Here is a 26,134-nt window from a genome sequence, read left to right as displayed (position 1 = left end):
GCTTTAGTGAACCATGTTGAGTCAATATGTATACTCATGTTAGATATTTAGGGGTGGGATTGGGGTTATGGTTATTTTCAGGCAATCACATTTTTGTCATTATAAAATAAAGGCTTAATGACTACATCTCTAGGCCAACCCTCATACTTTATATACGAGGAAAGAAAGACCCCTGAGGTTAGTAATTTGCTCCAAGAGCCAGTGATCATTAGTGCCAAATCCAGACCTAAGATTCAGTTTTGAATCTTCAATTCTGATTATTTTTTGATTAATGAATTCTCTGTGTAACATGTTCCTAATTTATTCTTTGTTTACACCATATGTGTAAAGCTAAGTTTAAGCAGGTAAAACCACTATACCACAGCATTCTGATGTCAGGAATAATGTCTGATTTCTCTTCAGTCCCTAAAATGTCCTTTAGTGACTGGCAAACACTCAAAAATATGTATGTTGAAGAAACAGATGACCAAATAAGTTTTTTAAATAAAGCATGTTCTTAAAAACATTTTAAAAATCAGGGTAAGCTTTTCTTAAGATGCTTTTTTTTTTCTTTAGGAAAAACCAGCATCGTTTATTAATTTTTATTTATTTATTTATTATTATTTTTCATTGAAATTCAAGCTAGTGAACATACAGTATGGTCTTGGCTTCAGGAGTAGAACAATGATTCATATGTTACATTTAACACCTGGTGCTCATCCTGAAAAGTGCCCTCCTTCATGCCCATTGCCCATTTAACCCATCCCCCACCCACCCACCCCCCTTCAGCAACCCTCAGTTTGTTCTTGGTATTTAAGAGTCCCTTATGGTTTGCCTCCCTCTCTGTTTTAATCTTATTTTTCCTTCCCTGCCCCTATGTTCGTGGGCTGAGTTTCTCAAATTCCCCATAAAAGTGAAATCATATGATACCTTTTTTAAATCTTTTTCTTTATAAAATTATGTTATAAACGCTTCATCAAAATAAAATGATCTCATCCCAAATTAAAACACTGTACTTCAGATTCAGCCATGTTAAATGTTAATAAGAGGTTCTTTATTTACAGGTATTTAATGATGATAAAAAAAAAACCTTCAGCAAACTTTGCTAAGACTTCTTTATCTATGTATGGCTCAATCTGTGATTTTTCCAGTGTTAAAAGGAACTCAAGTTGATTCTAAAATCAAAGAACAGACAGAAGTTCAAGTGGGTTGTAATCTTGGCAAAACATGTTCTACCAAGAAAAAAAAAAAAAAAAAGAATTCAGTCTCCAAATCTGTTACTGTGCATGCATCTTCTGCTTTTCCTTTTCTATGAGCAAAGTCCAGGAAAGAGAATCATAGCTTCACATAAAGCAATGGAGTATATTTTGTGTGACTAAAGATATAAAAATCACTTGTTTCAAATTAGACCAACTATATAACTCCTTTCAAAAAGTCAATTTGCAAATGGCCACCTTATCACTTTAAGTTTGGGTGTATAACCTTATGTTCCCAGAACTTCCATGAATAGTATTTATTTTGTTATTTTATTTCATGTTTATTTATTTATTTTGAGAGAGACAGAGATAGCATGAGCCAGGGAGGGGCCCAGAGGGAAAGAGAGAATCCCAAGAAGGTTCCCCACTGTCAGCACAGAGCCCCATGTAGGGCTCGAACCCATGAACCGTGAGATCATGACCTGAGCCAAAACCAAGAGTTGGATGCTTACTCAACTGAACCACTCAGGCATCCCTGCCACGAATAACATTTTAAGTTGCCCTAGTTAGCCTAATTGCTCAAATGGCACCTAATCTGATGCTAGTAGGTAGAAATAAGCTTTTCTAATATGTTTTTGTTTGTATTTTACTACTTATAGATCTGTGGTTGTCCTTTTCCTTTGTTATCATGTTTCCTTTTGCTATCATGAATATCCCAAAGGTGGATATGACAGCTTAATTTGAGTTCCCCCCTGTTGTCATTATTCAGGATTTCTCTTCTGAATAGTTTCTAGCATTTAAATCCAACAGTTTTCACATGTTCATGAAACCATGCTCTACTGGAGAAGCCAGTGCTGTTGGGACCTTAGGTAAAGGCCCCAGTGTGTCTCAAAACTCTTGTTATAAGTCTGCTTATTCTTTGTAAGGGCCACCAACATCCCCAAAGTTCATTCTCAGAACATTAGATGTGAACTTCTGGAGAGGAGAGGGATGATCCTATTCACCATGTACCTGCCGAATCTTAGCACATTGTTTAACACACAGTAAGCACTCAATAGATAAATATTTGTGGAATGAATGAATACATATAGCAAACTTCTTCTAGAAGGTAGCTAATCATTAGTTTTAAGATTATTTTATTGCTTAGGAGGCATACCTTGTGAATTGTGTGTTTCAAAGAAAACACATCTCAGAAAGATGTCCCGAGATATTTTTCAATGCTATCAAATTAAATAGAAGAGCATTCTTAGTATTTTTCTATAGCATCTATTCTATCCTTAATCTGTGGCTTGTCCAGTAGACAAGCTCGTCAAAGGCTGGCCTGCATCTTTCCATTCTCTTCATTGTCCATCCAGTGCCTGGCACAGAGTAGCCAATCAGTAAATGGTTGTTGTTAAATGAATGGGAATATATATAAAATAATTTTATCAGAATTTAAAATGACTTGGTAGCAGTAAAAAAGAACATTGGTAGTGCAAAAAGGAAAAGAAAAGAAAAAGCTGACATGGAAGATATTCTTTAGAGAATCATCAGCATAAACAGGACAAAGAGAAGAAAGTGAGTAAATATGACAGATATGGAGAACAATGCTCAATCCTCTGTTCATCTTTTCTCCAAGCTTGAGTGAGTTGAGGTCCCTAAAAACCCAAAGCTCTTTTTTTTGTTAAAAAGCAGATTAATCAGAATTAACATGAAAGGATACAATGCTACGAGAAAATTAATCTTGGCAAGGCATTTTTAGTTGTCTGGTTGATTGTACTGGGCATATTACTCAAACAGGAAAGAGAAAGTATATTCAAAGGGTTTGACTGAAAAGAGTTTGAAAAAAAAATTATTTACTAGAGTGTCCTGGATTGAAGGAACAAATAAGAGATCGGGAAGTATCCCCAAGGCTAGCAACAGTACAAGACCATGTCTGAAAAGACAGAGGAACAGAATCATGCGACCGGAGCCAGGTCAAAGTGGAAGCCTTAGGAAGAGAAAACCTCACCAACACTCTTACTGAAAAAGGAATGCAGCTATTTTCAAAAAGCACCCTGAAGGACGTGGGTGAATAAATACACCATGTGCTTTCTCCTGCCCTTCAACCTCCTACTTCTACTGGCACCTTCCATCAGTGGAACACAAGCGCAAGCTTGGAGCACAGACAGGGCATAGAATGCCCAGAGCAAGGCCGTGAAGGCAAAGAAGGGTGACTGGAGGGCAACCAGCACACAGCTGGCTTCCCTGAGAGTTCACTTTGTCTCTGATGCAGCCATGAGTCTCACATCCGTCCCCTAGAATGTGGCTAGNATGCAGCTATTTTCAAAAAGCACCCTGAAGGACGTGGGTGAATAAATACACCATGTGCTTTCTCCTGCCCTTCAACCTCCTACTTCTACTGGCACCTTCCATCAGTGGAACACAAGCGCAAGCTTGGAGCACAGACAGGGCATAGAATGCCCAGAGCAAGGCCGTGAAGGCAAAGAAGGGTGACTGGAGGGCAACCAGCACACAGCTGGCTTCCCTGAGAGTTCACTTTGTCTCTGATGCAGCCATGAGTCTCACATCTGTCCCCTAGAATGAAACTCATAGGCCCGCTTCTTGAAGAATATCTTAGTTCTCCAGCTTGCTGAATTTAAATACTTTTTTTCNAATGTGGCTAGATGAAACTCATAGGCCCGCTTCTTGAAGAATATCTTAGTTCTCCAGCTTGCTGAATATAATACTTTTTTTTTCCTTTTTTTCCCCTGGGTTATTACTTTTGATGAAGTACACTGCCACATGAAAGGGCTACTTCCTCCTGTCTGAGGATTTGGCATCCTCATCTGTCAATCAGCTGGTTAACTCAAGGAATAAAGTTTGGTCCCAGACTGGAGCAAACAAAAAACAAAAAAACATTTGGACTTGTTGTCTCCAGAACCGTGGCAGTCGAATCAGTATAGAAATTAAAAGCTACCAAAAAAGCAGCATTAGAAAATTTGCAATCCAGCCGTTGCCTAAGATGGTGATGGAGACATTGCTCATTTTACCCTGGGAACTTCTAACTTTTCTATTTTCAAATATAGGATAAGCACCGGATCTAAATTCAAATGTGTCATTACATTCCTCCAGGACAATGAACGCAGGTTTGTGATTAAACTGGATCTATGCCCCTTCTTTTTTGTCTCAGGAATATCTAATAAGTAAGGATCTATGTAGACAAAGAGGATATGTAGATTGAAACAATACAATCTTTATAGATTCTTATAAATGTTCTGTTTTAGAAATATGTAATTGAATTCGAATTCCAACTTGTTTCATTCCAAAATTCTGCATGACCAAACCCCTAATTACTTTATGCCACTTCGCTCCAGGCACACTGGCTTCTTTCCTCCTGTGGGTAGAAACATAGCTTGTGAGGGGGGAGGGAGCAGAGAGAAACATCACAAGTCACTCCCTGTGAATGTATTCCTCCAAAGTGTCCTTTTCAACAATCGTTAAGGTAATTTGTTGATATGATTTGTAAGAAAATGGTATTGAAAAGACACCAGAGGAAGCAGTGTGAATTATGCATTTAAAAATACAACGGTCAGACCATGGGGCCAATAGAGAGGGGTTTTCATGTTCACTTCACCTCTCAACAAACATCTTCTTAATAGATGCCAGAAGATAGTGGGGGCACATTTTAAATTGGAACCTGTAGCTGAAGAATTCTATACCCTTTCAAACTGTCATATATTTAGTAAAGCATCATTTTAGAAAAACAAAGCCTCAGGTATTATAAATTATATAGGTGTAACGCAAATGCCATGAAAATTCTTAGAAGGAACATGAAAAAATAATTCAACAACAATATCCTGCATCTAAAACCCAAATCATATCGTAGAAGAAAATAAAACTGTCAGCGAATACTCATTAATTGGGGAGTCCATAGATGCCACTTAATTCTTGATGTTGATAATTGTAGTTTGAAATGTTTGCATATTTTAGGTTATCACCAATTTAATTTAAAAACACTCTACATGCTTTGTGAATTACCAGAGGGAAAAAAGCAATCATGAAAAGATAGTATACTTGGCAAAAGAGTAAACATTAATATTTAATTGTATTAATAATACTACCAAATAGTAAGACCAGGAATCAGGCTAAATGTTTTATATTATCGCCTTTAATCCTCACTGAAGTCTCTGAGATAGCTATTTATGGTGCAGTTCAAAATCAGGTCTACTTAAATGTGATGTTTGGGGGTTATTAATGTAACAGTAGGGTAGCAAATCCATTATATACAATCCAATTATAACTTGTATCCCAATTTTCACTGATTTGTATTAGCCATTGGTAACGCCGAACTGTTAAATATTCTGAGGCTGAATTCCAGCTCAGCAGAAGAGGCTCTCATGGACGATGAGTGACTCCTATTTTCAGATTTGCATCAAGTATACCACATATTTGCTGCACTGATCCCAGTGATAAAAATAGAAAACATAAAACTGCAATCACTAAGACCAAATGCATATCTTATGAAAGTAGTTATAGATGGAATAAATGCACCTAACAAAGGAAAAGATTCAAAAGTCATTTTAAAAATGTTATCCACATTTAAAATAGGGAATCACAGAAAAGCTAAAGGAAAAATGAATGGGCAAAAATATACCACAAAGTATGCCAGTGCAAAAAAGAGAAAACAGGAATGACAGCATTACTATTAGATGCTATGGAATTAAAAAAAGAGGGGGGGCATATAAAAACTTATGAAATAGGTCCAAAGCTATCTTAAGAGGCTTAGACATAGTCTTTTCTCTCTTTAGAGACTCTAGAGTGAAAATACATCATCTGACAGATGACAACAGAAACTAAATAAGAAAAAGCAAGAATTACTATCAATCCAAGAAGTAGAAATCCTGAAGTATTAATAACTATTGCCAAAATTAAAAATTGTCAAAAAATGTCATCTTTTAAAATGTGCCACAGTCAGTGGTTTTATGGCTGAGCTCTTTTAAAAGTTTAAGGAAACAATACTACATCAGCTCTCCAAGCTGCTTGAAGGCATAGAAACAGACAGAAACCTACCCAGTTATTTTTGACACAAGTGGGCACAATCATGATACCACAGTCTGAAAAAGAAACATGCTCACAAACACACATGTGCACACACACATTATAAGGAATTTTTGAAACAGAAAAACGCATGTATGTTATGCAAAAAGAAGTAGATTACAAATTGTGTCTGTTATGATTTTTATTTCACAAAATACATACAAAGACAGGTATACAAAGAAACTGTGCTGGATCGAAAGACCTATAGCCATATTATAGTAATTTTCCTGCATGGTTAGATTATAAGTGATTTTTATTTTCTTACTGACATGTTTCCATTTTCATAATTTTCTTCACCACCATGTACTACTCCTATGATGCTAAAAAAACAACCAATAGTATTAAGTCAAAAGAAGCAGCTTAGAGAAGAAGCTTCTCTCTCTCTCTCATTCTCTCTCTCTCTCTTTGCTAATGATGAAGGAAGTTCATTTTCACTAAAAAAGAGAGGAAACACTGCCAAAGCCTAGAGCAATAAACAGAGAGAGAGAAAGAAGAAAGAAAGGGAAAGCAAAATAGAGTAAAAAAGAAAAAGAAAAAGAAAGGAAGGAAGAATTCCCAGATAATAAGAGGTTGAAACAAAAATGTCGCGAAGGCACTCATGGAAGTTACAAAAGCCTTATGTAGAAATCTTGATAGGATAGAAACTCCTCCGCCCAAGCTTGCTGCATGGAAGGAAGAATCAAATTGCTTCAGGAATATTTGCCATGATCATGAATGTTCTCAGCCATTCTTCAGTTCTAGGATCAGAGTCAAGATAAATATAAGCTCTGTGAGGAAGGAGGCTACCTTTGTTGACACTGTGCAAGAGTTTCTAGAACAGTGCAAGACCCCAACAGTGCAGGGCCCCGCAGGGGCTCAGGGAACACTCGTGAAATGAAAGAATGGGAGTTTGCCGTAGGGCATCCCTCGGCTCTGTGTTGTGGCCTATTCTCTTCAGAACATTAGCAGCGGCATGGCCCACAGCAAGAATGGGTGTCAAAGCCAAAGATAACACCAACAGATTTTAGAATGAAGATCAAAATCATCTTGACAGGATAGAAATATCCCAAAGTAGCCAGATCAAATTTCACAAGAAAACAAAATAGAGACTGATCTCCGTATCACTCAACCGGGAATGGAACATCTGACTAGACTAACCCTTGGGCTGTATGGAAAGGAGTGAAATATTCAGAACTGTAGGCAAAGGGGAATCCTCCTCTACTCCATGTTGGTCAGACCACATCACACCTACTGAATCTAGCTCTGAGTGGCTGGATTTTATAGCAAACATTACTGGGTAAGCACTTATTCAAAAGTACAAGACACAATGGCTTGAAAACTCTGCTTTGTGAGGGCTGATTTAAAGGATCTGGGGATATTTAAGCTGAGGAGGAAAGGCCTGGAGAATACCAAGAGAGCTGCCTTGAGGCAAAGGGGTTAAACATATTCGGTGTTACTCTCTAGAACAAACTATGACCAAGAAATGGAAAATGCTAAAGTAGGTTCAGCTCAATATAAGAAGCATTTTACAAAAGTTAAAATATACTCTGACTCGATAGAAGTAGGTCCCTGCCACCGCACATGTGGAAGCATTAGCTAGATGGCCATCTGTAAGGAATGTTCTGGAAGGGATTCCTGCATTGCGTGATAGGTGGCACCATTTTATCTTCCAACCTAGAGAACTGGCTTTTGTTTGTTCTATAAAACATTTCAACTTCGTTTTTGAAATGCCTTTCAGAGAACACAGCCTCTGGAGGCTGGACACTTCACACTATCCCTATTGTTTTGCATCTTAGCTGCCTCACAAGCTTATGCCATGTCCAACTCCTGAGGCACTTAAGTTTGCATAGTTTATAATGTCTAGACCAGTTCCAAGGTAATTGGCCTCTGTGACTCAACTTCACTGCAGAGCTGTCACAGAATTTTCTCCCACTAGGAGACCGAAGGGAGGGGAATGTGGCAAAGAAATCGGTGAAGTAGAATAGATCGATGTAGACAGCCTAAGGCTATTTCACTCTGTACAACGCCAGCGCTGGTACACCCCCTAAAGACTCCTTTTCTTTTCCTCCCTCCCTCATTTATGTTTCAATTCTACAGCCTTCCTTTTTCCTGAGCCTCAGGTGACATTAAGAGTAAAAGTCTCTACTTAGGTTTCAGAAGGCTTTATTGTCAGTTCAGCTCACAAAAGCAGCCCTTTGGGTTGACTTTTCTGACTGCGTTTAGCCATTCCAGACACTGGGCAGGGCCCTGGCTCCGCTGTTCTGTGGTTGGTGTAATGCTGCCACCTGCTGATTACTCAGGCAAAGTGCCTGAGGCATCTGTCTCCTGGCAGGCAGACATGTTTCAAACTTACTAGGCAGTGAAGCGGTCTTAGCCAGGCAGAGTCCCCGACCTGGGAGGGTCAAATCCAACTCTGTGAAGACAGTCCTGTGCTGAAAAAAGTAATTGCTCACAAATATTAATATTAATAATGGTACACATTAATGATATTTAATAATGATATTGATAGTGATAGAGTTCTTTTTTTTTAATGTTTTATTTATTTCTAGGAGAGAGAGAGAGAGACAGCGTGAGCAGGGGAGGGTCAGAGAGAGAGGGAGTCACAGACTGAAACAGGCTCCAGGCTCTGAGCTGGCAGTCAGCACAGAGCCCGACGCGGGGCTCGAACCCACGAACCGCGAGATCATGACCTAAGCGAAAGTCGGACGCTTAACCGACTAAGCCACCCAGGCACCCCTAGAGTTCTAACTGGTAATGTTACTCTATCACAAAACTTACATATATATAATCTTTTACATGTGCAGAAAGTCTTCATGTATCCAAGATATATTATTAGCTACTACCCTCATCACAACCTCACAAGTAACCTATCATTACCACATTTATTCTTTTCCCCATGATGAGACACTCAGAGAACATAAGTGGCATGCCCTAGATCACACAGCTAATAAACAGGAGACTCAGAATCTGAATCTAGTAGATCTGGTTCCGGATTTTCTAAATGACTCAGTTACGGGGCCTGCATGGATTTCAGTAGCATACGCTGCAGAGAAGTTAATCCCCTTGAGCCATGGGATTGGCAGAGTGGGGGACCCAGCAGTCTAAAGGGGCATGACAAACCCGTAAGGGGGCTAGTGGAGGGTTTGAATAATAAGATCTAGCTAGGAGGAAACGACTGGTAGGTAGAGGTAAGACGGGAAGTCAGGGCCCCAACCTAGTGAATTAAGGAAGAGCTGTGGTTCCTTGGGCATATTAAGGGCCTGTGGAAAATCACATTGCAGGTGATGAGGCTTCTAAAGTTCTCTCTCCTAAAGTTTGGCCTAGATAGATTCAGGAAGTGGGCTGGGTTGGCCTGGGGGTGCTGGTACCACTTCATCACTCCCACCAGAGGCCACACTGTCTTCCCGTAAGTCATGCTCTCTGTATCTCTCTGTATATTAGGTGTGGGGACACGGGGGTAACAAACAATGGACATTTGTATTTGTCTGTTTGTTTCATCATCTGTTGTAACCACTCTGGGTGATGAAGTTTCTCATCCTTTGTATCGTGTAATTGCTACAACTTTAAGGGAATATTTAGAACTTGCAAACCCGGTTTCAAGGTGTTGATCATCTAGTTGCTGAAAAGGTGGTTTAGAGGCAGGAAAGATTTTTAGTTTTCTGAAGAAACTAAACCATCTGTAAATTGGCCCACATTTTGCTTGGCGACTTGTTCTAAATGATTCAGATGCATGTATTTGACTTCTAAAATACAAGATAAACAAGCCTCTATTCCTGAGAGAACGATGCCCAATTCCACCATTTGATCTCACCATCAAAGAAAAACTCTCAAAATCTGGTTGTTTCACAAATACACTTAAATGAGTTTCAGAGGTTAGTTTTGTTGTTTTTGTTTGTTGTGCTTTACACTAGCGCAATTAACTGAAGGTAACAGTTATAACTTTAACATATCCGTCTTAGAGGAAATAACTCTCTTTACCTTTTAGAGACCCTTTATGTTAGGCACTGTTTATTTTCGTTTGGACCAGATTGATATGGACCAAGTGGCATATGGAGGAATGAACTCCAACATAGAATTTTTTTCTCATACTCTAATGTATAATTTCATCTTACATTTGTAAGCAGGGGAATAGCAACCATTTTAGATGAATCTTATACTCAATAATAGTAATTGATTAGGGATTTTCTAGCAAGTTCAATGACTAATGATGTATCCAAAGTCCTTCGCAGCTTGTGGTGCAAATCTTGCACGAAAACATATAGAAAGAGGAAGAGCTTCCAGAGCTCTTTCGTCTGTCCTTCAGCAAGGTTCAATCCTGCTGTAGAATATCTCTAGGTCCTTTAACACTTACATGTTACAGGGATGGAGAGTGAGTGGTAAAGAGCAGTCCCATCTTGCTTTTTTCCTGTCCCATGCTCTATCTACTGCAGAGTGGCTCTGGGGGCTTAGTAGAACGTGGGTCCCAAAGCATGTAAACTTGGAACAGGAGGCTTATGTAGAAAACTCTTGAGGATTGATGCCCACTCTGGAGGGCTAGTCAGTGGAGGGGCTCCAGCCAAAGTGATCAGGGCCCTCGTATGGTACCAACAAAGTATCTGACATTCTGCATTGAGCATTTGAAAGGTTTCTGCCCTAAACATCATTTATTTCGTACCCATAGTTGATATAAGAAGAAAGATAGGTGATTTGAAAGACAAAACTAAGAGTCTAGAAGACTAAAAAACTAAAAAAAAACCCTAAAACTCTAGAGAGAGTTTTAATATTGGTTGAGTTCATTATAACAAGAGCAGTGAAGTCTTAAATATGATACCATATTCTGTAAATATTGCACAAGTAAATTTCCTATAGTAAATATACAACGGGTATACACTATTTCCTTTGCCAATAAGTAAACAAGTATTCCGTTAACCAGGCTAAGGTCTCTGTAAAGATTGAACATCATAGTTAAAGGGAAACCTCACAGGGAGTTCCTTCCATACAAACTACTCAATTTAATAACAGGTGATTTTTTGTTGGTTTGTTTTACTCTTCTGGGTCTTTATTCTAAACTTCACACCACATTGTTACTATTTTTTGTTTAAAGAGTCAGTTGTTATTTTAATAGATTTAGAGAATTAAAAAAAAATCCTTAAAACTTACCTGCACCTTTTTTTCTTGCAGTACTTTAATGATGTCACTCCACTGTGTTCTCACTTGAATCATTTCCGGTGAGAAACTCTCTGCCTGCCTTAACTTTGTTTCCTTTCTGTAAATGTGTCTTTTTGTCTCTGGCAGATTTTAAGATTCTTCTCGTCATCATTGGGGTCAGAAGATTTATTCTGATGTATCTTGGTATAGTTTTTTTTCTCATTTCTTGTGCTTGGGGTTTGTTGGACATCTTGAAATAAACTTTTTTTGGAAACATTTTTTCCAGTTCTCCTCCTCCTCTTTGGGATATTCCAATGACATATAGGTTCAGTTACGTGGCATATCCCACAACTCACAGATGCTCTTTTGACTTAAAAACTTTTTTCTTTAATCTCTGTTTTTTACACCCGATCTTAGCCAAAAGGCCGAGAGGCAATAATCTCTCTTTTGTATTAGGGATACTTTCTACTGGTATGTCTTTGATTTCATGAATATTTCCTTCCGCGATTTCTAAAATGCTTTAAATCCCATCCAATATATATTTTGCCTGAGACATTGTAGTTTTCATTTTTTGGAATTTCTATTTGGGTGTTTTTTTTTTTAATATCTAGCAGTCTCCTTATCATATATCATCTTTCTTCCAGCTTAAACATATGGCCCATAGTGACAGTATGTGTTTTAACATCCTGGTAGGTAATTCTAACATCTGTGTCAGTTTTAGATCAGTTTCAGTTGATTGGGTTGTTTTCCTCACTATGGGTCATATTTTTCTGCTTTATACATGCCTGATGTTTTTTGTTAGATGTCAGATATTGTAGATTTTACCCTGTGGGTGCTAGATGTTACTCTATTCCCATAAATATGCTTGACCTTAGGTCTGGAACATAGTTGAGTTACTTGGAAACAGTTTGATCCTTTCAACTCTCACTTTTAAGATTTGTGATGTAAGAAAAATGTTCAGCTAGGCCTAATTAGTCCTCACTCCTGATGCAAGACCTTCTACCCCACCAGTGCTCTGCAGATTGTGAGGTTTGGGAATCTGGCTGATGGAAACATGCATCAGGCCTGGGTGAGTGCTAGGCACTGTGTCTTCTAATCCCTTCCAGTGATACTTTCCCCAGTCTCCAGTGTTTCTTCATGAACTGATCAGCTCTCAGCTAAATACTCAGGGGGGTTTACTGTGAGTTCTCTCGTTGTGAAGATCGCTCCTCGCTTCCACTCTTCCCTGCAAACTCTAGCTAGCTCAGGCATTCCAGACTCTTAGTTTTGTCTCTTCAACTTAGGGAGTCTGCCAGGTTCTGCCTGGGTCTGCCCTCCTTCCCTACACCGCAGCCTGTAAACCATCTCAAGGCAGGAAGCTGGGTGATCGTAGGGCCCACATTATTTGTTCCTGCTTCTCAGGGACAGCAACAGACATTTTTAATGATGCCCCTATTCTTGAAACCATTTTTTCACATACCTTGTCCAGTATTTAGTTGTTTCAGGTGAAAGGAAAATCTAATTCTTATTACTCCAGCTTCCCAGAAGCAGAAATCTTCTTTAGGTCTATGACCAGTCACCATTTTCCATATTTTACCCTTAACTATAGAATAAGAGGTGACAGCAAGGTCAAAGACATTGTTTTCTCAAATTTCCTCCCATCTCTCTAGGATTCAGCTAATAAAAACTTAAGAGTCTCTGATTTTTAGTCTTCTGTTTTCATTGAGGCTGAATTAATGAATATGGAGTTTATAAATTTGGATTCTACAAAGCTAAGCTGCTTTCTCTTTGCTCTGACCCCAGGGTGAGGTAGTTGGAATTTGGGCTGGTGGGGGGGGTGGGCACCTCTGGAGCTACGTCTCCACTAGCCATCTTTGCTCAGACACATGGGCACTTACATCTGCTACCTCTTCAAGGAGATGACGTGCTGCTACCCTTATCAGTGGGGCTGCCCTTAAAGCCTGGATCCAGAACACTGAAGCAGAGGTTGGACTGCTTGTTTGCTTTTCCCTTTGAATTCCTCTGCAGCAGCTAGTTCTTCAAGCAAGGGCAAATTCCCTATTTCTCACTTAGATACCAAATAGCCAAGCATGACATCCATCAACAATCATTTTTCCCTTTCAGACCCACTCCAGACCCACACCCAACCTTCCTCCTAGGACAAATGAGACTCCTCTTTCTGCTTCTTGTAGAAGAAGGGCTACACTCCAAATGCCCTCTGCCCAGGTGACTTCCTCTTCTAGCCCCATTAAAGCATTTCTCATTAAAGAGCTGCAAAAAATCCTACAATCTAATCTTTAGCGAGTTGATCCTTTAGTAGCCACCAATAGCCCCCACGCCCGCTAATGTAACCTTTCTATGTAAAAAGTTCAGATAGATTTAGAATTTCCAGATGTTCATGTTTACAAAGTTGTTATCTGCCTTCACTTAACACTGTTCTCTCTCTGCCCCTTTCAGCCTACTGCAATGACAAGAGAGGCAGTCTAAAACATAAGCATGGACTCGTAGTCATATAAAGTCCAGATGAAGCTAGCTAGGTTCTTATCCAAATTTAGTTTTAAAAAAAAAGATACATATGTCTTAGTCAGTTAGGGCTGCTATAACAGAATACCACACATTGAGTGGCTTATAAACTACAGAAATGTATTTCTCCCAGTTCTGGAGGCTAGAAGTTCAAATCAAGGTGCTGGCTGTTTCAGTGTCTGGTGAGGAGCTACTTCCTGGTCCACAGATGGTCACCTTCTCACTGCGTTCCTGCATAGTAGAAGGGACAAGGGGTCCCTCCTCTCTGGGGTCTTTTTTAAAAGGTACTAACCCCATTAATGAGAGCAGAGCTCTCATTACTTCACTTCCAGAAGGGCTCACCTCCTAATACCATCACTGTGGGGGTTACAATTCCAACAATAGGATTTGGGGGGGACATGATATTCAGTTCATCACAAGATATATACACATATTGTTTATTATTGTGTTGTCTGCGTGGCACTTAAGATACATGCATTTCCTGCTAGATTTTCTTCCCCTTAGTAAAGATGCATCACAATCATTTGTTATTTAGTTTGAAGAGATGGTAGTTCATTTTAACTTATTTCACATTTTTTGTCCTTGTATCAGGAAGCCAGTGACACAGTTTTACATGGACCCTCTGACAACCGAGCAAATAAACCCTTGGAATTCCCTCCTTCATCTGTGTTTCCACGCAGTGGGCATTTGTTGAGGATCTACGGCATGCCAGGCGCAGAGAGGGCTTGATCTCAGTCCTGCTGACAGTCTATTTCCCTTCACTGACTCCACGCTTCTTTCTTTCTTTCCACAGGTGCCACCGTGAACAGAGAAAACAGCTGCCAGTCTGACAGCAGCGGGTTCCTGGATGAACCAGCAGAAGCACCACTCCTGCAGGTAGACGGGCCCTGGAGGGTTGGAAGAGGAATAAAAGGAAGGATAAGTAGACAGTGCACTGCCACATTTGGAAAAGGACAACCAGCCCTTAGAAGACACGCACCCCAGGCACCCAAGGGACAGGGGATGATGGGATTAGGATGAACAAGGTGCCATAAGGGCGCCTGGGTGGCTCAGTCGGTTGAGTATCTGACTTCGGCTCAGGTCATGATCTCGCAGTCTGTGAGTTCAAGCCCCACTCTGGGTTCTGTGCTGACAGCTCAGAGCCTGGAGCCTGCTTCAGATTCTGTGTCTCCCTCTCTCTGCCCCTCCCCCACTTACTCTCTGTCTCTCAAAAATAAAAATCATTAAAAATTAAAAAAAAACAAGGTGCCATAAAGCTTAGTATTCCTTTTCTTTTTACTTTCTTTTGACTTTGATAAATAAGGAAGCTGAGCCTTCTAGACAGAAGACCCCAGTTAAATGTAAACCTGAGTTTGTAACCCTGATCTCCTGACGCCTAAGTCAATGGTAATGATAAGGAAATGATACACAGCTCTTTTTAGAGAGAGAGAGAGAGAGAGAGAGAGAAAGCATGTGTGAGCTGAGGAAGGACAGAGAGAAAGAGTGAGAGAAAATCCAAAGTAGGCTCCACAGCGCAGAGCCCAATTCAAGGCTCAAACCCAAGAACCGTGAGATCATGACCTGAGCCGAAATGAAGAGTCAGATACTTGACGAACTGAGCCACCCAGGTGCCCCCGACACACCCATTTCTTAAACCTTAGTGCCTCCACCACCCTCCTGACCCATTTGCCTTTATCCTGGTTTCTCACACAGCTGCCTTCCTTGCCAAGCAGCCAGAGTCCTGCTGAGGATGGATGTGGACAGCCAAGGGATCAGAGCCAGCATGCAGTCTTGGCCCAGGGCTGCCAACAGGAGTCAGAGGAGTCTGATTACAGCGGCGTGTTGAGCACATCCTTTCCATACCAAGGCTGGAGTATCTTGGAAGAAAAGGCCTCAGCATATGTGGTGGAGAAGGAGTCTCAGTTTGAGGGTACGGAGGAGCCACCAGAGCCATTGACCCCAGATATGGCCCTTTACAAGAGCCCTAGAGGAGGAGAACGCCCAGGGGAAAGGAGCCATGTGAGGCAGCCCCCGCCCATGCCCCAAACTGAATGTGAGACTGTGGTGGGCACAGTTACCTCCAGATGTGACTGTCCTCTGGGGTTTGTGGTGACCCATATCACAAAAATGGATGGGTTGCTGAAGCCTGAGGGGGCTGGGGAACCATATGTGCAAAGCCACCACTGCGAGTCCCAAAGATCACCTGCTCCCGACAAGTTCCTTCATGTTGCCTCCGAGGCCCCAACAGGAGCAGAAAGCAGTAAAACTTATTCTGACACCAACAATGTCTCACTGGTAGGAGAAAGTCCACCACAGCATGTCCCCAAGCCCGGTAACATCACGCCCTACGCAGTTGACCTCAGTCAAATATCCGAAAAGTCCATTTCCCACCAAGACAAACTGGCTGGAGATACTCCCCAAGCAAAGCCAACATTTAGTGCTTTGGGTCAAATACCATTTACGACAGAATCTGAGGTGGAAAACCTTCCTCCAAATGCTGACTCAAACACCGTTAGCTCCAAGGCTGTGACAATCCAGATGTCCTCCAATCTGGCATCGGCTGCTCAGAACGCTGTGCCTTTGGGGACTGATTCTAAAGGAACAACTTTAGAATGCACTATGTGTGACCCTGTGCCCACAACAGAACCAGGACTGGGGACAGAATCAAGACAGTGCAGTGATGTTTCCATTCAGACCTACATATGTGAGCCTTGGCCCCGACATTGCTGTACGGCCCCACGTAACGAGGCCCAGCGCCTCACCAAATCCGTCTCTCTAGACACAGGCTTCTGTCATATCTACCCAGCGGGCACCTGCCACTCTGTACCTGCCCACTGCTGTGTCTGCTGTCATCATTGTCCCCACTGCCACTCAGCCTGTAGACACTGCCCATGCTCGCATAATCACCTGGAAGCCCAGTTCATGAAGACTTTGAATGTCCTTCAGGACACTACAGTGAGGGAGTTGTGCTCAGTAAGTATTCACCTCTGCAAAGATGGGAGAGCAGATGGAGGGATACCACCTCGGGAATAATGATCAGGCCTCCTGAACGCGGGTGCTCAGGGCATACCTTTCCATCTCAGATCATGAGTAGTATTTGTAAAGTGCTTTAAAGCTTGCCATATATTCTCTCAAATTTCTTCTTATCTGATGCTTCCAATCACCTTCTGAAGAAGGCAAATTTCATTTTACAGAGGGACCCCCATTTTACAGAGGGATCTAGAACAATAAAGTCATGTATAAGGTTATAAACAGGAACACATCTGAACCTCATCTCCAATTCAGTCTAACTGAACAATTCTCTGTCCTAAATTCACCTAGCTGAATAATCTTGCACAAGCTATGAACTCTCTCTGAGCCTGTTTTGTAAAATAGGGAGACTATTCATGCCCCTGACACAGGATTGTTTTAGGTTAAGTGAGAGAATGCTTGTAAAGCACTCAGCATGTTCAGATGCTCAGCACAGTGCCCAGCATACAGAAAGCCCTAGAGAATGCTAATTGTGTGGGCACTTCTGAGACACAGCACTGGGGAAGCTCAGACCCAGGTACAGGATAAGGACTGGTTCTGGGGGTCAGGCAGAAGGACACTGATTAGAACAAGAACCAAAGGTTAAGCCTGCGCCAGCTCCAGGGGTGAGTGACCCTCCATGCAGACAGCGCCCTCCTGATTTCTCTAGCTGGTGTTAACAGATGACCTTGGGCCCACGTAGCCTCGGCTGTGTGGAGGGATCTGGCAACCGGAAATAGACCTTTCTTCACTTGACACTATGAAACATGAGCACTTCTGCAGAAAATACAGGGGTTTTGCATCCCATTATGCACAATGGCCATCTTCAGACTTGTGTGTGGCTTTTAAATGAGTAGGCATTTAAATGAGAGCATCCTTGCAACGCTCTTGTGTCTTCTAAAACCTTGTCTCACATTACTTTAGCCTGCTCTCCTCCTAGAATTCACAATTATATTAAAAAAATGAGGGGCGCCTGGGTGCCTCAGTCAATTAAGAGTCCAACTTCAGCTCAGGTCATGAAATCACGGTTCATGGGTTGGAGCTCCACAGCAGGTTTTGTGCTGACAGCTCAGAGCCTGCTTCGGATTCTGTGTCTCCCTCTCTCTCTAACCCTCTCCCATTCACACTCTGTCTCTCTCTCCTTCAAAAGTAAACATTAAAAAAAATTTTAATGATATTTTTACATCAATTTGATCTAACAGTATACGTTCTGAAATGCATACCATGTCAGGTTTTATTAGATGACAATGCATTTCTCCTCATTTAGATTCAAGGAACCGCAAACATACATTCAAAGAAAATAACATACACACACATACATGTGCATTATTATACTTGTGTCCAGGTATACGCACATGCGCACACACGCACACACACTTGCAGAAAAGCAAGTAAAAATGGGGGATTGCATTCACCCATGAGAGGAGCTACTTAAACTGAAGAACAAACTCAAGAATGAAGAGAAAAGCCATCTATAGTGAGTGAGTCTGGGTTTGTAAGGCCTGAAAAATATTCTGGAGAAAAATATCTCTAATTCTGATGCTAAGTGCTAGCTAGGACTACAAAAATTATTTATAAAATAAATTTGTCTGGAAAATGGATCTTGAGCCAAGTGAAGATTATAGGCAGGGATAGGTACTATCTGTCACCTGTCAATGGAAGTTCCAAGTGAGCATTGAAAGTAAGAGCAACTTTAGATAAAAGACTCAGAAAAACATCCCCGTCTCACCTCCTTACAGAGAAATATGTAACTGTGCAGAGACTCACTTGACTAATTGGCAAATACCATTTTTGTGGTCATGTGGGTCATCTAAAATAATGGTTTATTGGTATGATTAATTCTTGTGTGTGTGTGTGTGTGTGTGAATTCTTCATAATAATTTATTGATTTAAAAAAAACTCTCCAGAAAAGAAAATGATACTATCTGAAATAAGATTCTTAGATATTAGAAAATACTTCTATAATGTTTATCATCTAGATTTAAATAAAAAGAAAACATACACAGAGCTTAAAAAATAATATGAGTCAATTCAAAAGAAGTTTAATGTTTTCTGGTGGTGTTGCTCTTACTGTTGAAGTTAAAGTTTGTTTTGATGGGCTTGGGTCAGTCGAGTAGACCTGGAATGGACTTTGGGTTATAACCGTGCACTTATATTGGAAGGAAGAGCTCAAGACAACTTCTTTTTTGTTTTCCTTGCCTAAGTTTTTCCTTTATTCTGAAATGACTTCTATACCTGGTCTAGAGCTGAAATGTAGCTTTAGTATTTTCAAATGACCAGAAGATGGCAGTATTTCAGAATCTTCCACATCACTCCCTTCTCAGGGACCAAATGGCCATCCCCACATGCTTTCCAATCATAAAGTGTTACCCGAAAATAACTAGATGAAGCATAATATTTAATGTTTCTAATGCTCAGCCTACTTGACCACCATATTTCCATGCCCCTGGCCTCACCATCTCAGAATTTGTCAACTAGGACCATTCAACCAGCTCATTCGTAAGAAACAAATAACTTCTCCCTGTGTCCAGCTCCACTGGAATTAATAGCCCCTGCTGTAACTCAGATCTTGAGAAGAGAAGAGATGAATCAGGACACTTGGGCTTGAAATCTACCCTTTTTGACCTTGGACAAGTCGGTTTGCCCTTCCGTGTCAGAACACTTCTCTGTAAAAAGAGCCCTTCATGGTCTCTAAGATCTTCTCTGATTTCAAGAGCCATATTGGTAGTCACCTTTCAAGCATCTTTGCCAATGTCAATAACACTTCAAATACTCCTCTACCTGGTTCAAATGTACTCACACTGAAGCAAAAGTAATTTGAGTGTTTTGCCATATAAAATATGCTTTTCATATATAAAAATTAGGGGACAGAATCAAAACCAAATTCTCAAATAAAAATGCTGAGGAGTTTTCAGTAGAAAAACATCACTTGAAGGAAAGTATTTTCATGATGACCATTTCAGTAAAAATAGCCATGAGGCTGCCAGGATCTTGACCATGGGGTTTTGAGAAGAAGAGTAAGAAATCTAGGACTTCCTAAAACAGGGCTAGGAGGAATTAACACAGCTGTAAGACCAGTCTCCGTGGAAGGAAGAAGACGAGGAGGTTGAAACAGGGCTACCGTGAAAATCAGTTTCCCTTATAGAGCTTTCCAGGGAACCTGGGTGGCTCAGTCAGTTAAGCATCTGACTTTGGCTCAGGTCATGAACTCACAATTCGTGAGTTCAAGCCCCGCATCAGGCTCTGTGCTCACAGCTCACAGCTTTCCAGAAGCTCTACCAGGTCTGGGAGAGAGAGCATTGGGGTCTAAAAAGCATTAATGTCACTTAAAGTCAGATGGATGGAGACGCTGGGGTTCTGGGTCATGCATCTATCTATTCAAAGCAGGATCCAACCTGGGCTGGAAAACAAGGTGAGTTACTAGTAAGAACTCAGGGAATCACGAGGTTCCTGACAAATGGACTAGGTTTAGGAGCTGCAGAAAGATACAAAAACTAGGAAACCAAGGCAGAAGCACAGTCATGCAGAGAAAGTGTGATTTAAAGAATGGTTCACATCAGGAGCAGTGAGGAGCAGGATAGGGAGAATATACAGAGTTCAATTCTAGATCCAATTCATGAAGAGAGTGGGATGCCTCATCTGTGTCTGCCTTACTCTGGATGAGCTTGTTAGCTACATGGAGCTGATCCTGCAGATTTCGCCACCAGGGATTGTGGTTAAGCAAGGCTAAGACTAATAAAAAAATATTCTAAGCAGACTTTCTCTCATCAAACACATACCATCCGGACAGATGTGTTCAATGTTATTGAGATTCAAAGTGAGGCAGTATTCGGCACCCAAATTAAACAAGATTTGACAAGACTCAACTTTTCTGAGCACAAGCCCTCACTCTGGCCCTTTCCTTACTGCTCTCCTTCATCTGCATCGTCACACCCTCGCATCACCGAGTCCTCCAGACAGCCTTTCTGTCTCTGGGACATGATGTGTCCAAGGGCCGTCCTCTAATATCGGCTCTCCTGTCTCAGACCAGTACTGCCTCCACTAGCCTGGAGAAGCCAGAAGCTGGCCTTTCCCTCTTTTCTTCCCCACACATTAGAATTAGGGTTTGTTGCAGAGCAGGGAGCCCAAGGGGGAAGGCAGGCTCCGCCACGGCGAGCTCTTGCAGTGAATCAGGAAGGACCCCCTTCTCAGCTCTTTCTGATTGTTCTCAGTGCACAGTCCAGGGGATGGAAGCCATGAAGATGGTGTGCCAGCGTTTCCGGGAGCATTTGGAGGAAATTGAATGGCACCTTGCAGGGCAGCAGGCACTGTTTTACAGGGACATGACAGAGGAGGAAAGGTAATTATTGAAGAGAGTCATAAAAGTAAGCAGCAGCCCACACACCTGGAGCAAGAAAAGGTAATCAGGGCAGGACAGATGAGCGCCCCGGAGCAGGATTAGTGGGAAAAGAGTCCTGTTCCTTTGCTTTCCTCTTCTTGTTCTTGCTTCCTCAGTGGGAGTCAGTGAGAGCTATTTGCTAGATAGCCCCACGTACTCTTTAAGGCCAAAGCTATTTGAGGTCAGAAGAGGGACAGTCAGCTGGGAAGAGTGGGGGGAGTGGCCAGCAGGATACCTTCAACTGATGTCAATGGGGTTTACGCAAAATGTAAATGTTGAAAATCTGCATTATTAGAGTTTTGAAAATCTGCATTATTTTCAGGTAGATTAAAACATATGTCCCAAACGTAGATTAGTCATTGCCTGGTCCTGAAGGGTGAGCGTAGGGATCAACTGTTAAGGGGCACAGGAGTTTTTATGTGGCAAATGGAAGTGTTCCTTTTTTTTTTTTTTTTTTTATTTCTAGGAGAGAGAGAGAGAGACAGCGTGAGCAGGGGAGGGTCAGAGAGAGAGGGAGATACAGACTCTGAAATAGGCTCCAGGCTCTGAGCTGGCAGTCAGCACAGAGCCCGACACGGGGCTCGAACCCACGAACTCGAGATCATGACCTAAGCGAAAGTCGGACGCTTAACCGACTAAGCCACCCAGGTGCCCCAACAAATGGAAGTGTTCCTAAACTGCCTGGTGGTGAGAGATACAACTTGGCAAATTTGCTAAAAATCATTGCATTGTACTGTTAAAATAGGTAAACTTTGTGGGTTGCAAATTATTCTGCAAGAGAGTTGTTTAAAAATAAAAAAGTAGGGGTGCCTGGGTGGCTCAGTCAGTTAAGTGTCCGACTTCGGCTCAGGTCATGATCTCACGGTTCATGGGTTCAAGCCCCGCGTTGGGCTCTGTGCTGACAGCTAGTTCAGAGCCTAGAGCCTGCTTCAGATTCTGTGCCTCCTTCTCTCTCTGACCCTGCCCTGCTCACGCTCTCTCTCTCTCTCTCTCTCAGAAATAAATAAGACATTAAAAATTTTTTTTTAAAAAGTAAGAAAATCTGCCCTAGTAATATACCTAAGTCTGCAACTGATACAAATAAAGAAGGTGACATCTCCTCTTAAGAAATGTCAGAGGAGTGAGGCACCTGGGTGGCTAGTTGGTTAAGCATCTAATTCTTGGTTTCAGCTCAGGTCATGATCTCATGGTTCATGGGTTCGAGCCCTGCATTGGGCTCCACACTGGCCTTGTGGAGCCTGCTTGGGATTCTCTCTCTCTCTCTCTCTCTCTCTCTCTCCCTCCCTCTCCATCTTCCTCTCCTTCTCTCTCTGCCCCTCCCCAATTTGCACTCTCTCTCAAATAAATAAACTTAAAAAAAAAAAAAGGAACTCTCAGAAGAGTGACATCCATTTTGAGAGGGACCATGGAGGACTGTGCTTGGACGTGAAATGAAATTTGGTCATTTTGTATTCTATTCTTTACGTGCAGGGAAGAGGCGGAGCAACTGCAGACTCTACGCCAGGCCCTGCGGCAGCAGGTGGAAGAGCTGGAGTTTCAGTTAGGAGACCGGGCTCAGCAAATCAAAGACGAGATTCTATTGGTATGGGGCAGTAGGGTGTGAAGTCTGACCACATCCTGCCCACTGTAGAGGGGATGCATTAAATCAGAAACCAGATTGCACATTCATTTCAGATGCTAAGTCTTATGCCAATGCCTCCATTTTAAAAATAAAGAAATGGAAGCCCAGAGAAGTACATTGCTTGGTTCAAAGACATGTGGCTAGCTGATGGCAATGTAGGATTAGAAATCAGGTCATCTCATTCCTATGCCAATCTTTCCTCCTGCGCTGTAAATAAGAGGTAAATATTATTAGTCATTTTCCCAAAGAGAGTAAAAAACACAACTTTTGAGCTAGTATGGCTTAGTCACTGCCAGAGGCTGCTGCTAGCTCACAGAGCCTATTCTAGAGAATTCCCCACCCTTGAGTACCTTTCCCACAAGTCTGACTTAGTTATCTGGGACAAATATGGTAAGTCGTCCACTCTTTTTGTTTTTATTTTCCTTTTAACAGCTTGGGCTTCTCACAGAGGAACAACATAAACATTATACAAATCTGCATCACTGTAACTGGACAGAAGAAAAGAGTGGCCAGACTTCATGTGCTAAACTCCACTCAGCCATGGACTGCCGCATTGCCTTTCCTCTGGACGATAACCAGCAGGTTCCCAGCTCAAGTGTGACCCACATGGTTGCCTGTTCTCCACCCACCTGGGACAGCAACACCAGGATGTCTCCTCCAGCTCAGGCCGAGTTGGGTCCAGTCCCTTTGCCAAATTGTCCTATTGGAGAAAAGGATACAAATGACTTCCTCTAGATCAGAGTGGTTTTGATGATCTTCCTGCAAAATATAAGAGCACATTCTAGCCAGACAAGGAAATCTAAAATTCCCCAAAAATGTGTCTATCAATTCTTCTTCAGCTATTTTAAAAAATATTCTACTCAGGGAGTCACCTGGGTGGCTCAGTCGGTTAAGCATCTGACTTGGGCTCAGGTTATGACCTCGCGGTTCTTGAGTTTGAGGCCCGCATCCAGCTCTGTGCTAACAGTTCAGAGCGTGGGCCCTGCTACAAGTTCTATGACTCCTTCTCTCTCTGCCCCTCCCCCATTCACATTCTGTCTCTCTCTCTCTCTCAAAAATGAATAAACATTAAAAAATGTTTACATGTTCTACTCTGGGGTGTCTAGGTAGCTCAGTCAGTTAAGTATCTCACTCTCGATCTCAGCTCAGATCTTGATCTCAGGGTCATGAGTTCAAGCCCTATGTTGGGCTTCACACTGAGTGTGAAGCCTACTTTAAAAAATGTATATATACTGTTGTTAAACCAAAGAGAAACTCAATATTTCAATATTCATTCAATACAGAATAAATGAGCACCTACCAAGTTCCTGGAACAGGAAATACATAGTAGCCAAGATATCTCTATATATCTATATCTATATCTATATCTATATCTATCTATATAAACCTTTAGGTACAAATGGTATGCAGTCTCTGCCCTGCTGAAACTTAGGGTCTAAGACGGGATATAGAATGTGGACACATAAAGATATATGGGTTTGAAAACTCTGAAAATGTTTTGAAGGAAAGAACATTTCCTATGAGGGAGAACGTAGCAAGGAGTCTGACTGAGATCAAGGTGTCAGGAGGGCCTGGTTGAGGATGTGACAACAGAAGAAGGAAAGAAAATTCAGACCTCAGAGGGACAGACTGTCCAATGGCCCAAGTCAGTCGAGCCCTGGAGGCACTGATGAAGCTCCTACCACGGGCCAGGGAATCTTCTCGTGCTGGAGACAGCCGTGAACAAGCCAGATGTCCTACTCATAAAGAGTTGGACAGAGAAAACAACAACAACAAAGTAAGATAATTTCAATATTGACAAATGCCATGGAGAGGACAGTGTGGGAACACTGCAGAGGGTGGGGTGGAAGAAAAGCGTATGACATTCCTCAGGGTGAGGGGGAAGACCTTGCTAACAGGAGGCTAAGACTCAACGATGAGGGAGAGGAAGCCATGTGGAATTCTGGGGAAAGAACCTTTAAAGCAGAAGGAATGGAAAGTTTAAAGGCCCTGAGACAGAAACAGCCGGAGCTGCTGAGCACATGAGTGATGAGAGCACGGAGGCAGACGAAGTCCACAGGTCTCATTGTCCGCCGGAGCCTGAGAGCCGGGATCCTTCTTCCATCTGGTTTTAAACAGAATCGGCATATAGTCTGGTTCACATTTAACAATCACGCTGCCTGGCTGTGGAGAACACGCCGCCAGGGACTTGCAGCTAGGCAGCGCTTCTAGTCATGACACCACTGGTTTCATCCCTGAGGTGAGAAGCAAAGCGTCACATTGCTTTCACGCAGCTGCAGAGGTGTGTGAGGCCACCACCCCAGCGAAATGCAGGATGCACGGCAGGCGTGAAGAACCAGAGGAATTCTAAGGAATAGGGAATAAATGAGGAATGGAATACTCATAAAAACTTCATGGAAAAAGTAACCCCTTGTGTGAAGTTAGAATTTGTATATGATGGACAAGTGGAGGTCACTTCCTAGGAAGGAGACTAGGAGGCTCATTCTTTTGAGACTACCCACTACCGGAATGGATCTCCTGGCGCCTCTCATGCTTCACCCTCCTTGCTTTTCAGAAATTCTTTGGCTTCAGCAGGCCTCTCCTACCCTTTGAACCATCCCACAGTCTCCTCTGTTGACTGTACTTTCTCAGAGTGCAATCCCCTTCTAACCTTAATTCTCTTTGATTTCTGTCTCCACACCAACTTCCCCAATATATGCACTCAGTCTACCAGCATCTTTATCTCCAGTTCCCGCCTCTCCAGAATTCCTATCCAGCATTTTCTACTCTCTGTAAGATAGTTTCACCCGGAAGACCTGCCTGGACGTCTCACTCAGCATCTAACACTTGTCCTGCCATTTCTCTGGATCAGTTCATCTTCCTGATGCCCTCTGTTGATGGCATTACCGTTCACCTTGACATGCAGACTCAGAACCACAAATTCACATTGTCTCCTCATCCTTCTTCACTCTCTTCCCTCAGAATCAATGATCACATCACTGCGGAGTTTACTGCCATGATGTCATTCCCAGAAGCCCCATCAGAACTTGTTACTTGGTGAAGACCCAACAGAGGGGCCTCCTAACTGCCTCTAGCTTCCTTCCCTCGAACTATATTGGTCTCTACCAAATTGGTCTCCCTCATGCATCACTTGGATCAGATTACTCTGGCCCAGGGAGAACCTTTAGGGTATCCTAGAGAATTAGATTATACTTTCCAGAGCAGTCTTGCACCAAACAACCTCTGTGCCCTGCAATTATTATGTCCCTCTCCTTATCGCCTCTTGCCTCATTTCCCTTTACTCCATCCGTAGTTTGGCTTCTACAT

At 42.0% G+C, this 26,134-nt stretch overlaps 1 protein-coding gene across 1 annotated transcript in view; it reads left to right on the top strand.

Moving 5' to 3' along the window:
• ITPRID1 (ITPR interacting domain containing 1) overlaps positions 1-23,616 on the top strand; it is a 71,838-nt gene extending 48,222 nt beyond the window's left edge. The window contains exons 9-13 of the mRNA XM_077775412.1: positions 14,635-14,717; positions 15,534-16,793; positions 21,041-21,168; positions 22,678-22,789; positions 23,261-23,616. Coding sequence (XP_077631538.1) covers positions 14,635-14,717; positions 15,534-16,793; positions 21,041-21,168; positions 22,678-22,789; positions 23,261-23,563 — 1,886 coding nt within the window. The 3' untranslated portion in view covers positions 23,564-23,616. The remainder of the gene's footprint in view (positions 1-14,634; positions 14,718-15,533; positions 16,794-21,040; positions 21,169-22,677; positions 22,790-23,260) is intronic.
• Positions 23,617-26,134: the final 2,518 nt, after the last annotated feature.

This window comes from Crocuta crocuta, unplaced genomic scaffold (assembly GCF_008692635.1).
Source record: "Crocuta crocuta isolate KB4526 unplaced genomic scaffold, BGI_CrCroc_1.0 scaffold197, whole genome shotgun sequence".
Lineage (NCBI taxonomy): Eukaryota > Metazoa > Chordata > Mammalia > Carnivora > Hyaenidae > Crocuta > Crocuta crocuta.
This window is presented reverse-complemented; position numbering and strand designations above follow the sequence as displayed.